Here is an 18,186-nt window from a genome sequence, read left to right as displayed (position 1 = left end):
GCAAAACCTAATTTAAAACAAGCAGAGACTCTATTAAATCTAGAACTTAATGTTTTAGATGGCTGGCTAAAATATAAAAAACTGGCTCTAAACATTAATAAAACCAAATACATGATCATATCAAACAAAAATAATCAAGAACAGCTGTGTATTTCAATAAATCAAGAACAAATAGACAATACTGCTGAAATAAAATATTTAGGGGTTATAATTGACAATAAATTAACGTTTGGGCCCCACATAGATAATGTCATAGCGAAAGTAGCAAAAAAAAGTGGTGTCATTAGCAGGCTTAGCAAAGATTTAAACTTTTTTGGTAAACTGCAACTTTACACATCGCTTATTTCACCACATTTGGATTTTTGTGCTTCTATTCTTTTTCTTGGCAATAAAACACAGATACAAAGATTACAACGTATCCAAAACAAAATTATGAGGGTGATTTTGGGTCTTGGTTCAAGAACTTCTTCTAACGTTATGTTTGACATCCTGCAATGGATGTCAGTAAAACAAAGAATAATATATAAAACAATGATTTTCATACATAAAATATTGAATGGAATGTTACCAAGATATCTCGGGGAACAAATAGTTCTAGGAACGGATGTCCATCGTTACCCTACTCGTAGATCAAATGAACCGAGAACACCAAGCTACCTTTCATTAAAAGCACAGAACTCCTTATACTATAAGGGAATTCGAATGTATAATTCGATGCCAAGAAAAGTTGTTAACGCCACAAGTCTGGGAAATTTCAAAAAGGAATGTGCACTGTATGTGAAGCAGGTTATTTAGTAATGTGGTCGTGAAGTGTTTTAGTATAGTAGTATAGTGTAATGTAGAATGTATACTTCTAGAAGTGTTTGCTTGTTTGTATTGTGTAATAGTATTTAATCATAACCGCATTTATCTACTTGATGATGATGGTGCATTTTTTAATTTGTTTTTGTTTAACAGCTATTATGAAAAAATAAGATAAGTTAGAATAAAATTAAAAAAAAAATAATGTGAGTCTTCAAAGATTCGAGACACGCGCGCGTATAGTGGACTTTGGGGTTTAGACCCACTGGTTGTAAGATGATAGGACTTAGCGGCACCTTATCGGATTCATTAGTGGGTCGAAAACATTCAATCATCCACTCGAGTGTTATGTAGAAATATTACTTTCATTTTTATACCTAAATATCTTTAAGATAATTTCGTCCTTCTCGAACCTTTGAAGGGGAAAGTGGAGGGACCATCATCATCATCATTTAACACCAACAGTTTTTATTTTTTATTAAAACAATACATATTCGTATATCTACTTATAAACTGTTCCCTAACTTAAGACCTTCAACGTATTTAATTTCTATCAAATAATCTATTTTATTCGTTACACTTTTAATTTCATAATTTTCTACCAATTCAATGTAATTTTTGAAGACTCCTGATTTTTGGCCGTTTTTCTTACTTTTAGTTCTGGTTTTACCAATTCGTTGAATGCACGAGATTTTTTATTGTATGATTCAATAATTTCTATCATCGTTTTCCAATAAGATTCAATGTCTGCAGTTTTTAAATTTATGTTTGTGAAATTCCGCATAAAAACACACAGTACAAAACAATTCTTTCGCTGCAAATTCAAACTTACATCTCCGCCCTTCGCAAGCTCCGGGCTCGGATCGGACCAAATCCATTCCCAGTGGCGGGAATGTTTGTTCCGCCCACACGGTACGCCCATCACTACGACGGAAAATCAATCAAAATTTTGATATCCGTAAAATAGAACCGTGAACATAGACACGAAATCTGCGACGGTGCGTTTTCTTCGCAGGCGAAAAACGGAGGCCCAAAAACCCTGGAGGATATGCAGTAGAGCCGAGCGGCAAGCAAAAAGGACTGTTTAATTTTTCGTTTTCTGTTAGTGGTGGTGCTGAAGCTGCTTTGGGTGGTACGGCTTGCTTTCTGGTTGGTGTCTTTCCGTGCGAAAGGTGTCCGCTGCGTAGCCCAGGCGCCGATTTGTTTTCGTCCTTTCGTTCGCTCAGTGTCGGGGGGAGGTTTTCTTTTTTTGAGTCTTCGAGGTCCTCCGAGTTCGTCCGGAAAGTGGTTCCAATCGTTGGTGTCCTGTTACATTGCGTTTGGGGATTGCTAGATACGACCCAACATACAGTGTCAGTGCGTCACGGGAGGAAAACAAACCAAGTGACCAATCCCCCCCTGCCGAACGGGTGGAAAATGGTGTAGCAAAGAAGGAAAAGTGTGTGTGCATGTGCGTGTGTGTGTAGCACAGTAAATCCAAGGATGCGCAGGATATATACGATGGGAGAAATGTACACGTGTGTATGCGCGTGTTAACACAACGTTCCAGGCCGTACTGCTGGACTGCTGGCTCCCCCACCCCCAGTTCCCGGTCCAGTGGTGTGAAAACATGAGCACAGCTCCTCCCGGACGGAAAAACGCAGCGCATTAACCTTGCCGCGCGAGGATACGAGAACGGTGAACGGAGGAGGAAATTGCGGAACAGTACGCGAATTAGATTTCGCTATCCGGTTTATCCCCTCCAGCTCCCTCATTTTCTCTCCTTCCACCACCACTACCCCTCACGCTCCGTGTGCTTTCCGTGTTCCGGGGGAAAATGCCCGATAGCTGCACCAACGCAACGTCCAACAAATGGCACTATTTGAGCAAACCGAAACCACAACGAAGGTTACGCTAGACGACACCGAGGCCTGCTGCTGTACGATCGAAACAGCACAAACCATCGACGGGCATACGGTGAGTACAGGGACGGGAAAGGGAGGGAAGGAGAACACACCGGGGGATGTGCACTTTGGCAGTTGTGTGTATGTGTGTGTGTGTGTTTGGGTCCTTTTCCCTGCTTTCTGTTTCGTCCTACCATTTCCGGTCTCCGCTGATGATCGATGAACACGCCCGTTGCTTCGTGACTGAACAAGGGATGCTTCGTGCGTGTGGACTAGTGATGTGCTCTTTGGTCGATTCCGACGACTCTGGACGATTCCGGACGATTCCGGCGACTCCGACCGACTCCGAGCGACTCCGGACGACTCTGAACGACAATGGACGTCTTCTAATGACTCCGGACGACTCCAAAACATCTCCGGACAACTTCGGACGACTCAAAACATCTCCGGACGACTCCGGAGTCGTTGGGAGATGTCCGGAGTCGTCCAGAGTCGTCCAGAGTCGTTCGGAGTCGTCAGAGTGGTTGGGAGACGGCCAGAGTCTTCCGGAGTCGTCCGGAGTCGTCCGGAGTCGCCCGGAGAAGTTCGGAGTCGTCCGGAGTCGCCCAAAGTCGTCCGGAGTTGTTGGAATCGTTGGGAATCGTCGGAATCGTTTCGAGTTGTCCAGAGTCGTCCGGAGTTGTCGGAATCGTTGGGAGTCGTCGGAGTCGTTTCGAGTTGTCCAGAGTCGTCCGGAGTTGTCTGAAGTCGTCCGGAGTCGTTCGGACTCGTCTAGAGTCGTTCGGAGTCGTTTGGAGTTGTTCTTTGTGTTTTTTGTCTTTCACTTTACGCGTGCACTTCATATACAGGCCTTTGTTTCGAAGGCCGACTCCGGCTGACTCTGGCCGATTTCGACTCCAACCGATTTCAGTCGACTCGGAAGACTCCGGCAGACTCCGGACGACTCCGACTCCCAATATCTCGGGACGATTCCGAACGACTCTAGACGACTCCGAATGACTCAGGAAACTACGGACGACTCCGGACGTCTCCCTACGACTCCCAACGACTTCGAACGCCTCCGAACGATTCCGCATAATGCATCGCATCGGATCGGAGGCGACTACGGATTTTTGCCAACTTTACCCATCCCTAGTGTGGACTAAACAAGGAAAGTCATGTAAGGACCTCTTCTCCCCCCCTCCCCTTCTCAGTGCTCCTTTCGGTCGTGATGGAAAGCGACGACAGACAGATGAAGAGCGTGCTAAAAATGAACCATCGAACGATGAGTCACACACACACCGCACCTACTTCCTGCATAGAAACACACACACACATACACATCGCCATCGTGCCATGGGAGCTGGGGAGCTGGGGATGGGGTGCGGAATATCCTTTCTGCTTCCGGTGCTTTTAAGTTCCCGCTCTAACTTTCTTTTCCCACTCCTCCCCGTAACACGTGTCCGCTGTGTTCTTATTTTAATTTGTTTTCTTCTGTTTTTCTTTTTCCCCTACGACATGATTTTGTTTTATCGGTTCTGTGCACCATCGTCATGTGTGTGTGTGTCTATTTGTCTACACATACCTCTTCACCACCCGCTTCAAAACCACCTTCCTCTATACAACCTTCCGGTCAACGAAAACCCCGTGTCTCCGGCTGCGTTCAACCCGAACGCATATAACATTGCACTGCCGCAAAAAAGGAGTATGTGGTGCGGGTACAGCGCGGCCCGTATCCGGAAAACAGCTGGCGCATACTGCGGCGCTACAATGACTTTGCCTCGCTCAACAAGTGTTTGCAAATTTCCGGGATCGATTTGTCATTCCCCGGCAAGAAGCTAATTGGTAAGTGGTGACCAGGGGTGGCGGTGGTGGTGGTTGTGGTTGGCGGTGTTGTAAGTGCCGCGGGGGTGTGCTGCACAGCTGCACACCCTGAACGTATCGTGTCAGCGGGACATTGCTGACCAGTTAGCGCCTGGATTATCGACCTGCCGCTTACTGCTGCAAACGTTTGCGTGTGTTATTGATTCGTTCTTTTTTATTTTAGTTTTTATTTTAACTGAATTCCTCTCATTCCGTGAGAAGTGAGCGAGCGAATGGGGGAATCGAAAAAGAACACAAAATTATACCATTTCGTTCCCTCCCTACGCAACTGCTATAGCTCCAGCTGCACCTGCCTACATTTTTCCGGCACAAAATCGTCCTGGCTGCCTGGCGCCAGTTGGAAATAGTAATAACGTTAAACACAACAGCCAGCAGCAAAGAAGCAGGACAGTTTAAGCGTCACAGCCCAGGGGAGGAGGAAGGTATCAATACAGGCGCAACAAACACGAGGAAGGCTGAAACCAGTCGGTCCAACCTTCCGATCGATAGATGTTTTTGTTTTATACATTCCCTGTACCCTTCCTCCGACCGACCGTGCTCGGGACGTGAATATCCTAGGTGACTGCCGGAAGGCGGCGACCGTTTGCTCTTTGCTGTCGCTTTGCGGCGCCACCCACAACTGTGCTGCTCGCACCTTCCGCTCTGTTCGGCCAGGGAGGAGGAGGTGTTGGCAGCAGCAATGGCAGCCATAGTAGGACAGGGTTGGGCTGTTGCTCGCTTGCTCGCTGATGCATCCTACTTCCCTTTCCTGGGGTGGCTGCAGGACGAACTCGCCCGATAGCGCTTGGCGCTTGCTGCAGCGTGTGACGGGGATGTTTTGTGCCTGGGCGTACAGTGGATGGTGTGTGAATAGGAAAGGATATTTTTTTTTGATTAATTTGAATCTAATAATGAAATGTAGAAGAAATGAATAAGCATCGCAATGTTTTTGATGACAAAGAGCATTGGCTCTTTTTTATAAACAAATTTACCAATTTTGTTCTAATTAGCTAAAAAGTTTCAAAAGCTGAATGATGATGATGATGTCCCGCCCTTTCCCCTGCATAGGGTCGAGATGGATGAGATTATCTTAAAGATAATTTGGAGAAGTACCATTAAAAGAATAAATCCTGAACAAAAGCAAAAAAACGAATAAATGTCTGGGGACTTAAATCTGGCCAGTGTCTCAGACTGGAGATAAACTCTTGCCGACCTCTACGTCAGTTATCCGTCACACCTAGAGTTTATGTACCGCGCGCGAGTCTCGAGACTATGCAGACACTTTAATTTTATTCCATTTTTTATTCTATTTATTTATTTATATTTTTCAACTTGAAAAATAATCCAATGAAAATCATCATCATAATCATCATTATCGCCAACGTGGTGCTGATATTTTTGACGGATATTTTTGACAGACACAGATAACAATAACATCTAATGTGAATAGTCTTTAACCTACTTCAAGCTAATAATAGCAGACACGCAAACAAAAATAGATATTAAAATAACTACACAGTTTATAAAATCAGTCATCATATATAACGATTCTTAATGTGACCCGCACATGATCGCTTGAATGCAAGGAGATTGATCTCCTCAGTTATATTCCTTGGAAGGTTGTAATTTGATTTAAATACCCTTAAACAACCACGGCTTTGTACTTAAACTCGATGTTACATTCGGAAACCTTGGCATTCCAGCAAATCTTGTCGTATAGTGGCGCACATCTGTCCCTCTTTGGATTCTTATGGTTAAGTTGTCAGGCAACAGCCCATTCAGCATTTTATATACAAATATCATCGTTGTGTATATGATTCGTTGTTTAACAGACATCCACTGCAGTATATGTAACATCACACACGACGAAGTATGTCTATTACAACCAGGAATTATTCGTAATTATTCGTTCTGTAGTCTCTGTACTCTTTTCATTTGTGTTTCAATGGCCAAGAATTTAAAGAAATTAAAGAGTTATAAAGTTCTATTTTGCCAATTAGGTTAAATAGGGAATATGATCTTTCGTTACTAGATTTGAAGTTATTGTTATTTTTCGTAACTAGATTTGTTTTAACTAAAAAGAGCGATAAATAAGTTTTGGTACAGTGCTTTGAAACCAACACAGCGCACTGTATAACCACGTTAGCAAGCAGTCAGTAGTGTAGGCGAGTCCCCACTGGGAGCAAAGATACGACGTTTCGAACGTTTGTTACTGTATTTCCTTCGTTGCATGTCTCCCCTATTACGAGCTGTCCGTTACGCTCTCTAACCGGATTCGGTTTGCATCCTTTCTGTCCGATAGTATTAGGCATCTCATACTCGCTCGACTTCCTTCACACATACACACTCTGTCTCTCATGGTCATGGTTGTATATCTATCGTCCTAGCCACGTGGCTACATCAGTTTCATTAAGGATACGGTTTTAATCGGATAACATTTTCTCTATTTCTTCCATCTTTTCTTTTCCTTGCAATCTGCTTTCGCCATCCATCCTGCTTCCGCGCTGTCCCTCACAACCTCTCCATTTGCTCGATCTCTAGGTAATATGCGCCCAGATTTCATCGCTGAACGGTTGAACGCATTACAGGAGTATATAAATCAAGTACTAATGAATCCCATTTTGGCATCATCGTTACCAACCAAAAAGTTCATCGATCCGGACAGTTACTCGACGCCGTTCCATGGTAAGTAGCCACCGTACCGTGGACTCCGCTTCGGTCGCTTTTATTAGCTACCCAAACCTTGAAGATTGTTTAATGTTTCCGGGCTTTCTCTTTTCCTCTCTTTTTTCTTCCTCATTCCGCACAGATTTGGCCCTACAGTATGCGTCGATGAGCCTGCGCACCGATGGCGTGTACACGCTCGGCCAGTCGCTCGGTCCGATCGGATGGCGGCTACGCAAGCACTACTTCAAGGTGGTGCACAAACCGCAGGGCAATAAGCATTCGCCCGGCCATTCCACCACCAAGCACCATCTGATCAAGTCGAGCTCGCAGTCGCACGGCAAGCAGCACACGACGCAGGTGTGCGTGACTACCTCGACCGAGAAGGACTACAACAGCAGCACGCGGGACCACAGTGGGCGCGACGATTTGATCCTCAGCTGGACCGAGTTCGGGCCCGATCGGTACATCGACGAGAAGGAGATCCACACGGTGCTGAAAAACTTTGGCGGCGTGCAGCATCCGTACATCGTGCCGATCGAGCACATTGCATCGAACGACAGCGGCGCGCTGGTGATACGCAAGTTCTACAAGCAGGGCAGCCTGAAGGATGTGCTGTGCTCGGCCAGCCCGTGCAATCCGTTCCTATCGAAGTACGGCAGCCCGAAGGGTCGGACGCCGCTGCCGCTGAAGGATTTGGCGTTGTACGCGCGGCAGATACTGGAAGCGATTCGCTTCCTGCACTCGAAGGGTATGGCGTGCGGGCACGTGCACTGCGGTAACGTGATCGTGGTGGACGGTATCGCGAAGCTGATGGATGTGGAGAACTTCATCTTTGGCGTGCCCTCCTTCTATCGGCCGTTCTTCGTGCAGCACAGCAAGATCAACACGTGCGAAGCGATCGACGTGTACGGCTTTGGCCACCTGCTGTACGAGATGTGTATGGGTTACCCGTTGCAGGACTCGTACGCTCGCCAGATCAGCGATTGCCCGGATAGCTTAAGTATGCTTTGCATTTAGTTAACATGCATTAGTGATTGAACGTTCCGTTTTGTCACTTTCCATTTGCAGAATCCTTGCTGGAGTCGATCCTGTCGAAGGACGCCTGCAAATCGTCGCTGCCGACGCTGGACCAGCTGACAACGCACCCGTTCTTTGGCGAGTATGCGGGCCACTTTAACGATTTGTATGCGACTACCATTGCTGTTCAGAAGCCACATCTAAAGTTCTCTACCAGCGCCAAAGAGCAGTTGAAGCTGGCGGTTCAAAAGACTGAGAATCGTGTCCGGGACGAACAGCGCTCCGTGAAGAACCAGAAGCGGCTGGTGCGGGTGCAAGAGATGATGACGTCCGAGGAGGAGAAGAAGAAAATCAAACAGAAAGCTGTGAGTAAATACTTTCCACCTGATTCTGCTGTTTTGGAACAGGTTTCCCTTTTTCGGTTGCTGTTGCTGTTTTCCCAAACTTGCCTAATGTCTTGTCAACTCCTTAATCACATTTGTGTGTGTGTGTATGTGTGCGTTCCTTTTCGTTGTTTCCGTTCCCCCGCTCTTTCCCCTCCGTTTGCCCGTTCACCATAGAAACATGAGCAGAAGCAGGCCAAGCTGCGCGCACAAAACTCTCTGCAGCTAAACAATGGGCCACCGACGACGGGTTCGGCTGGCATTACCGCAACGGTGCATCTGTCTAGCTCGACCGGCGGTATCGTCAAATCGGACAGCGCCAACAGCATTACCTCACCGCAGGAAGCACTGATGTCGCCGCCACCGCATGCGACGGACAGTGGCGGAAGCACATCGCCCCAGCCGCCCCCATCGGCGCCGCCGATACCGGGCCCACTGTCATCGGTGCCGCTGTTTGCAGCCGATTCCGACCCCACCCAAGCGCCCGGTTCCAGCGCCCCAGGTAAGCAGCTCGCGAAGTCAATTTCCGGCGACGAGCCTACTACCGGTAACCGCAGCGCACTGCTCCAATCGATTTGTAATTTTAACAAAAGCGGACTGAAAAAGGTCGTTAGTCCAGCCGAGGCGGGCGGTAAATAGAAGCAAAACGCTTACACTAACTGGTCCGTCGCAAACGATCGTCCGTCGTTGTGTCCTGTCCTTACTTAGCCCGGGTGAACAGGCTGTTGTTAGCGAGGGATGGCGGCAGCGGCGTCCGCGGGTTGAGCGAAACAAAATGTGAAATGCAAGGAGATTAGAACACTAGCACGTTAGGAATTCTTTAAACATTGAATGGTACGTTTTTATGTTTCGTGTGGCGGAAAGACTTTTAACTACCACTGAGGACTGAGGAGAAGTATGAAGCGCTAATCCGCGCACCTGAGAGAATCGTATGTGCAAAAATGAAAGAATCGTAAACACTGCGACACATCCATCGACACATCATTCGATACATCTCTTAAAATCAAACCAGTGAATGGGTTTCGCAACACTCCCACACACACACACACATAGTCACACAGGATGAGCACGATTTTTGGACCAATTTTTCATAACATTAGTAGCAAAATCAAATCCAAACGTACATGAATGAATAAACAACACTTGCTTAAGAAACAAACAAACCTGTGGGCCCGAACGCAAACAGAGTTAAAGAACTAAAACATACTAAATGAACTATAAAACTGACCTGATCGTTGGAATAAATCATGTAGCCAAAGTAGTAGTCGAACGTAACAAGAAAACGAAAGTAGACTAGAAATGGAACAGCAGGCACTATGGAAAAAATATTGCAATGGAAGAAGGTTTTTAGCTTTTTTTTTACCTTCGAAACTGTTCTAAAATAGTTCAAAATGCAGTTTAGTGCATTTTGAAGAAAGCTTGAATTTGTTTAAATCGCAAATGAAGTTGGTTTTTAGGTCCCTTGTTACTTTTATTACTTTTATTGTTTTTATTTTTAGTTTTGTTTTTATTATTATTATTATTATTATCATTTTATTATTTGTTATCTACTCTTATCAAGCACATTGGTTTATTTTCACCGAAAGTAAATTAATTAGCTGTTTGTTGAGAGTTTGTTGTTTATTTTCTTTTTAATCTGTGTTACAACAACCACATCGTTGTTGTTTTCGCAACTCGAGTGTACACCTCAATGCACTGAGAATTGGTTATTGCTTGGTGATATGCTTCGTTTTACTGCGTTGCCAAATATATAAAAAAATGTTGATAGAATAAAAAGATATAGGTATGTGAAGTGAATAAAGAAAAGAACTGGGAAAATGTAACACGCACTAGAATGGAACCTCATTTGATGTTGATACGATGTTTAAAGGAATTGTTGCAAAGGAAAACCCCTCCAGGCAGTGAAGTTGTAGAGCATACAGAGCAAAAGTATTAAAGTATTAGTCAAATATGAGTGTAGAGTTTATAGGTATGCAATTAACGCGTGGGATTGGTTTGTTTTTGTATTGTGCGTCCTGTCCAGCGATATTTTCTTAAGCTAGTTTTTGCTTCGTTCCTTATTAGTGCATACTATAAGTGGGGTTTGCATGAGTGTGTATGACTACTATAACACAAATGTATGTTATTAGACTTTTAATGTGTTCTGGTTGTTTTGTTCGCCACATTAGACGGAAATCACAATCGATAACACAGCAAAGCTTTGTCTAACACTTTCCTGCGTACCATCACCATGAAGATTATTTTTTGATATGCTATCACCGTGCCACTAAAACCAGTGATACGTATTGTGTCCATGCTAACGCACTTCCAAATGAAAAACAAAAATGTGTAAAGTTTGAAACATACCAGCAAATCTTCAAATCAGTATCAACAAGCGTATGAATGAAATGTGATATAAGTTTTACTGAAATGTTTCTTCAATTTGATGACCGTTCCACTACCTTCCATTTAGCGCATGATTTTCAATGTCAAACATTTTATAGGATAAGCGAAACGACTATGACTAGCAACATGAACAATTGAAAACGGATTTCGTCTAACATCTCATCCGCTGGAAATATTTCCCTGAGTTAACGCAAGGTGTGCCAATTGCGCCGCCATGGTTTATGAATTGTAGATGTATAGCTTAATAGTAACAACAATAATAATAACAATATATTACTATCGTCCGTTGTACTTGCCGAGAGAGGAAAGCAAAAAAAGAAAACAATTGTTCGCTGATGGAAATGATCTTATGAGCAAAACACATACACGCAAAGACGAAGACACAAAAACACTCATTCTCACTCACAGCAACACTAATTGATGCAACAAACAAGAGGGGACATCCTAAACCAAATCCAAATAAACTAGGCTCTTTTTTAAAATATCACGTGCTAACACTGTTGGCGAAGAGGAAGGAAGGATTCTATCAAAATTGTACTGTAGTAGTAGGGTGATACAATCGTGACGTGATGTGTGGTAGAGGCTAAAATGCATTCACAATGATTAAGAAAAAACCAAAAACTACTAGACTTGCGCATAGATATCGCGTACGAGTATTATATAGATGTTGCATACGCAGCGGACTCTTCGCTTGCATCATTCGGATACTGCTAGTTTTAGACATCTAGCATCTAGCCACTATATCACCTGTGCGACTGCAATGTGATCGTGACCAGAGATCAGACCGCGTCTGATCTCCCTCACTGCACTGAATCAAACTTCTTGACCCCGGTGACGCGGTGCGACGGTGGTGCATCTCAATCTTTTTCACATGTTGCTTCAACGTCGTGCAAGTGAAAGAGGAGAGTATAGCTGCAAAAGCTGCAGCTCAGTGCAGTACCGAAAAGTATTTGTGTAGTGCCATAACATTCTAGGTAAAAAATGAATATGGAAAAACTGTACAAGACAGATCACACAATGTACCAAGTCAGTTGAAAGGCGTGTAAATTCCAACTCAGCACACAGGAGCACAACAACGCTCTTGAACAGCTATGCCGTTGTGTGGGTTTTACTCGTTCCCGAATCTGTTTGCGCACTTCAGTACGAAATAAAACACGATAAACAGAAATATCATACCCAAGGTGTGCTAGTCCACCGGGAAGCATTTTACTGTTGCGACAAATGTTACACTGAGAATCTTCTACACGTTATTATACATACATATACATGCATATATACATACCTATATTTACTAAAAAGCAAAAAGAAAAACTCATCTGATTACGGATAAAAACAAAATCAACTAAAGAAAATGCTGTATTTCTAAATATAATTGTGATTTATGTGGAAAAAGTGTATCCTGATATATATCTCCCTTTTATAACAATATTATACAATCATAAACGAAGCGAAAAGGGTATGATCGAATGGGAGTGATCGTGATTGTACGCAACCGAACGGAATGAATGAATCAATGCGGTGGAACGCTGGAGGTACGCTTTAAAGACATGGAACAAGCATAAACTGTAAAGGAAAGGATACTATTCATATTCACAACTGTGTCGTGCGTAAACTGCGCTGATTTAAAAACCAAACTCTAAAAGAAAGAAACTAAATGTATGAACATTCCGTAATGAAGGTAATAAATCGTAAATACATTAGATCAAATCTCATACCACTGCTGTCCTAAATAAAGGCGTGTGTACTATGGCATACCAAAGTGGATATACATTTTAATAATAATTTAAAGGCATGGCATGTTGCTAAAACCAAAACCTCTTGCGGTACTGTGGTGAGACTAGCCGAAAACTAAAGTATATAACGATGTGCTAAAATAGAATCATTCACTTTTGGTGGTGCACTATTAACATAATGTTGCATTGTGTTTACCCTTTTCTTGCTGTTTGTTGGTTATGTTTAGCGAATAACGTATGATATGGTTGCATCCATTAATGGGTTAGGCTGTTATTTGCATTGTTATTTTGAGGTAACATTCCGCTTTTGTTCGCTTGTTAAAAATGTGACATTTATTTTATTGTATTTGCGCTGTCATTAAAAAAAGTCTTGTGAATTGTTTAGTTATCTCTGTTTGGTATTGGATTTATTGACTTACCTTTTAGCAAATTCTGTTTACACAGTACTGTGCATACATGTTTCACTGTTCGTATCCGTACTTTTTGTGCATTAATGTAATAAGTGAAAAGAAGGAACAAAAGTTAAACAAAACTTAATGTAGCGCAAGTAGCAAGGAATCAATCAAACGAACGAACGTAAATCGTGCAAAGAAGAGAACCAGATAAACCAAATAAAAACCTAAACCTACAAAACAAACTAAATATAATAGAACTTTTGAACAAGAGAGTCGGAGAACGGGACAGAGATGGAAGATGGACATTTCTCGTCCTCGTAATAATCGTACATTGTCGTAATTAAACATCCATCTCTCCTATCAATTCAACTCGTGTCATACGATTAGGATCTTGTATGAAGAGATGCATACTCCCATGTCGAAAGGTCCAATTCTGAGCAAGGGTACATCAATGAAGCAAGTAAGCTTCTCCGAACTATCGCAGAAAATCCACAAATAGCAGGAAGGAAACAAAGAAGAAAAACAAAACAAAAAAAACTATCGTAAAACTGAATCTCTTAACAAACTTTCTATTGCAACCAATCACAACTGATAAATAAAGAACCTGTCTTAATTGGAGTAAATTGTGGGAGTTTTTTTTAATCAATATATTTTAATTCTGACGAAACCCCAAATCTGACGAAACCCTCTTAGCCGCGTTCGAGAGGAAGATGCTCAGAAGGATACTTGGCCCCGTATGTGTGGAAGGACAATGGAGGAGCCGCTATAATGACGAGCTATACGAGATGTACGGCGACCTCACTGTTGGCTCCGGTGGGCTGGCCATGTTGTACGCATGGAAACGGACGACCCAGCCCGTAAAGTCTTTTTAGGCCGTCCACAAGGACAGAGGAGGCGTGGTAGGCCCAAATTGAGGTGGCAAGATGGCGAGGTGGCGTCCGCCATTAAGGCCGGGATAACGGACTGGCAGACGAAGGCGCGAGACCGTGAGCGGTTTCGGACACTCCTGAGGCAGGCCAAGACCGCAAAGCGGTTGTAGCGCCGGATAAGTATATTTTAATTCATACATTTCAACAGCTATTTCACATTAGTTTGCATCACAAAAAAATTTCATTTCTTTCACATAATCGGTCCTTGGCGGCAGCTTCCAAGACGCCCGATCTCGAGCTGTTCTTGCTTCACCAGATTCAGCCATCGTGCTTTCCTGCGTCTTATGTCGTAATCAAGCTCGTGGTTCATCGTTCTCTTCCAAACTCCATACTCGAACACACCGCCACATATGGTCTGAAGGATGCGTCGCCCAATCACGTCCAAAGCGTTAGCATCCTCCGCCCGAATAGTCCAATACTCATGTCCATAGAGGACGAATCAATGTGCAATATATCTAAAATTCGTGCGGTCTCGAAGCCGTCTGAATCTTAACAGATGGTCAAGTCCATAGTATGTACGATTCCCCTGCATAATGTGTCTCCGGCTGCTTTGCTGTCCGAAGTAACGACCGTCACAAGATAGAAGAACTCCAATTGTTGGATTGATTATCTTCGCGTTTAGGTCGGGTGTACACCTCACACACCTTCGCTGTTGTCCTGCCAATGATGTCGACGTCATCCGCGAAGCCAATAAATTGGAGAAACCGGTAGAGGATTGTGTCACGAATGTCGTTTTCTAGACCCCTGTAAGATTCGAATGGTTCCGACGTCAAGTTCGATACTCTCACCTTCCATTTCACCCCTTTTATAGTCGCCTCTAACAGCCGGATCAACCTCCCAGTGGTACCACTGCATGATGTTCCATAGCTCAATCCGGTCTATAGTGTCGTAGGCCGCCTTGATGTTGATGAATAGGTGGTGTGTAGGGGTCTTGCGTTTTCGGCACTTCTTTTCACTCGGATCTGTTGTAGAATGAAAATTTGGTCGGTGGTGGATTTGCCTCCAAAAAACCCAGCTTGGTAGTTGCCGATAAAATTTGTAGCAAAGGGCGCAAGTCTGCAGAACAAGATCTGGGACAGGATCTTATAGGTTGGCATTAAGTACTATGATGGCTCGAAAATTCGAGCAATCCAGCCTGTCATCCTTTTTGTAGACTGGGTGAATGACACCCAGGTTTCACTCTTCCGGTAGTTCTTCCTGCTCCCAGATTTTCACGATCAGCTGATACATTTCCACAGTAGGCCTCTATGGTCCCTTCTTAAAGTGCTCGGTCGCCAACCCATCGCTGCCAGCAAACTTGTTGCTCTTAAGCTGCTCTTGGCACTGGCAATCATCTCATTCAGATATGGCGCTGGCACCACGTCGTCTGCACCAATGCTGTTGCTGTTGTTACTGATGTGCTGCTGCTGTGGTGGTTGCCTTGTTCTACCAATTGCGCACGCCTATCCTGTCTCTGCGCCATTCAGGTGTCCTTCGAAGTAGCACTTCCACCTTTTGATCACCTCCCGCTTGTCCGTCAGGAGTTTTCCGGTCACATTACGGCCCATTGCGGTTTTAGGAGCAAATCGGCCCCGTGCTTCCTTCAATTTCCTGTAAAACAAGCGGGGTGGTCCCTTGATATAGTAGGTTTCTGACCAGATATTGCATTTGTGAATATTCCTAATTTTTCCTGCGTTATAGTGTGCTGGTCTAATGGACATTGGTTATATAATGTTTTGATATGGAGATTAAGGATTTCAATAAAGAATTAGTTTCAGTTACAGATTGTTGGGTGCCTTTTGTTTAAGAAAAATAAAAAACATGTATCACTAGAGTATAGTGATTTAATTAACATCGTAGCATATGTTATGTACGGGCAGTACTTCTTAGCAGTACTGATCCAGTTGAAAGAAGATGTTCAACAAAATATGAGAACGAACGGCGAATCGCGTCTTAAGATGGAAACGATGAAAGCAACCATAAAAGTTAAGCAAAGTTTCAATGTTGCGTGAAGTTTTACGAGAAAATGTCAAATAATCACTCTTTACTTACTTACTTACTTATCCGGTGCCACAATCGTTTTGCGGTCCTGTTCTGCCTCATGAGTTTGCTCATGGTCTGGCCCCTTCATCTACCAATTCCCTTCGTCTTCGACTATAGTACGATATAAGTGCCGACTATCTGATTCAAACGGAAAAGTGTTAAACAAAACTGCGCTACACGAACTGAAACGAAATCGCTATTATACCAGCTTTGTTAGAGACTTCTTTCGTTGACTCGAGACATTGCTGCCAAATTGATCTGAAATGGCTTTGATTGTTAAAACAAACTGCAACGCGAAACGTAGAAAGTATCGTGCTAATTTATAATTATTTATACGTGTTCTTTAAATGTTTTTGGCAATGTCATGCAAAGTAGCGCTTATGTTATGTTTCCCTAATTTCTGTTCATTTTGTTATTGCTTTTTACAGTAAATAGTTACAAAAAATCCCTTCTGAATGTAATTACATGCAATTCGTGTTAAACCGGGGCGGTCCCGTGGTACAGTCGTCAACTCGAACGACTCAATAACACGCCCGTCATGGGTTCAAGCTCAGAATGGATCGTCCCCCCGTAGCAAGGATTGACTATCCGGCTTAAGTGGTAATGAATTAAGTCTCGATAACCTATATAGGAGTCGACATGTCCGCGTAAGACGTTACGCCGAATAGAAGAAGAAGTAGTTAAACCGTAAAACAAAACGCTTTCCGTAGCTTTCACCTGACGGAAAGCTGTTGGACAAAAAAAAAACGGTTTGAGTCAGGTAATGCAAATGACCTTCGTTCAGTTAGATATATCAAACCAGAGACAAATCGAGTTCTCTGACACGATTCATAATAGAAAATCAGCATTTTTGATACTTTGTCTCTAACACTCGAGTCACATAATTGGCCCTATAGTCCCAACTTAGTCCATCGTGACAGGCTCTTTGAGGTGAACTGATTTTTCAGGCTGTAGAATGACCGGTTGACAGCCAGCATCCTTTGGGACGACTTCAAAAGTGCGTTCTCCTATCCGTACGTCACGCATACGTAGGTTTGGATTTGTTATTGCTAGGGTCACTGATGTTGCCACCATCAGTTTGGCCTTTGCTTCGTTTATCTGCAATCCGAGGTTCTCTGCTTGTATGAATGAGGTCTATATCATCAGCGTATGTCAGGATCTGGGTTAACTTATAGAAGATGGTTCCCGTAGTCTCCACCCTCAGAACACTCGTTACCGTGGGAAATTTTCAGTTCAGAAAATAAATAATCACCGCTGAAGCAAACTTGTATTACTTTAAAAGTAAAGCCTACCTTGCTTAGTCAGTCAGCTTAGTTCTGTTTTAACCATTTTTTCTGCATTTTCAATGTAACTTGATTAATGTAACCCAAGGAATTTTGAAAATTCTGCGAAATTATTTTTATCTGAAATTTAATTTAATGACTTGTAAATTAAAATAAACGGTTCATGACTTTTTAAATATTTTTTTAAAGCTAGTAAATCAACACATCACCCTTCAGCATTGATTAATTGTGCGTTGGTTTCATAAAAGCAATACGGAAACCACTTTTCCCATAATTTACAATATGTAGGTCAGACTGATTAACCTCTGTCGGTCATCCCGCATAGATCCCTACCCGGTATAGATGATGGGCTGTCTACCCATCGATCAGTTTACCAGTGGAACAATTATGTCAAGCTAACACGACATTATTCCCACCGGGTTGGCGGTAGGTACGAATCAATTTAAGATAAACTTTCAATCCATTGACCGCACCACCACAGGCGCCGGGTGCTGGAAGCGATGCCAAAGGGGTAAGGGGACAAAAACAAACACTACAATCGCTCGTTCATCGCTCTCGGTTCCATTGCCGGTCACGCCGGTGGGTAGTTCCAGCATTAAAGCTCCATTAATGTCTTTATTCATTCGCCCGATATTGCAACTCCTACGAGCTGCTCGGTGGTGGTCGGCCATCGGTCTGGCAGAGTTGGGGTTTAACCCCCCTCCAAAAAAAGGGTTTCATTCTCACCAAACACCATCACCGAGCTGCATCTCTTTCGGTTTGCTGTGAAGTGTCCTTTGCCGTTCTTTATCGTGCTGCCGTGCTTGCTGCCAGCGTTAAGGACAATGGTGAACCCGAACAGCGAAC

General features: G+C 43.6%; 1 protein-coding gene across 3 annotated transcripts; it reads left to right on the top strand.

The window, feature by feature from the left end:
- Positions 1-1,727: 1,727 nt before the first annotated feature.
- Positions 1,728-13,729, top strand: LOC1274878 (PX domain-containing protein kinase-like protein). Of its 3 annotated transcripts, none has more exons than XM_061642569.1 (6): positions 1,728-2,757; positions 4,367-4,508; positions 7,068-7,211; positions 7,336-8,193; positions 8,262-8,575; positions 8,783-13,729. In XM_061642569.1, the coding sequence occupies exons 1-6, from the start codon at positions 2,653-2,655 to the stop codon at positions 9,230-9,232; spliced, it is 2,013 nt and encodes a 670-aa protein (XP_061498553.1). In that variant the 5' UTR covers positions 1,728-2,652; the 3' UTR covers positions 9,233-13,729. The 3 variants fall into 3 exon arrangements, with proteins under 3 accessions (XP_061498553.1, XP_061498552.1, XP_061498554.1); XM_061642568.1 differs by having other exon boundaries at positions 8,771-13,729; XM_061642570.1 differs by lacking the exon at positions 4,367-4,508 and having other exon boundaries at positions 2,617-2,757; positions 8,771-13,729.
- The last annotated feature ends 4,457 nt before the right edge of the window (positions 13,730-18,186 follow it).

Source organism: Anopheles gambiae, chromosome 2 (genome assembly GCF_943734735.2).
Source record: "Anopheles gambiae chromosome 2, idAnoGambNW_F1_1, whole genome shotgun sequence".
Classification (NCBI taxonomy): Eukaryota; Metazoa; Arthropoda; class Insecta; order Diptera; family Culicidae; genus Anopheles; species Anopheles gambiae.
This window is presented reverse-complemented; position numbering and strand designations above follow the sequence as displayed.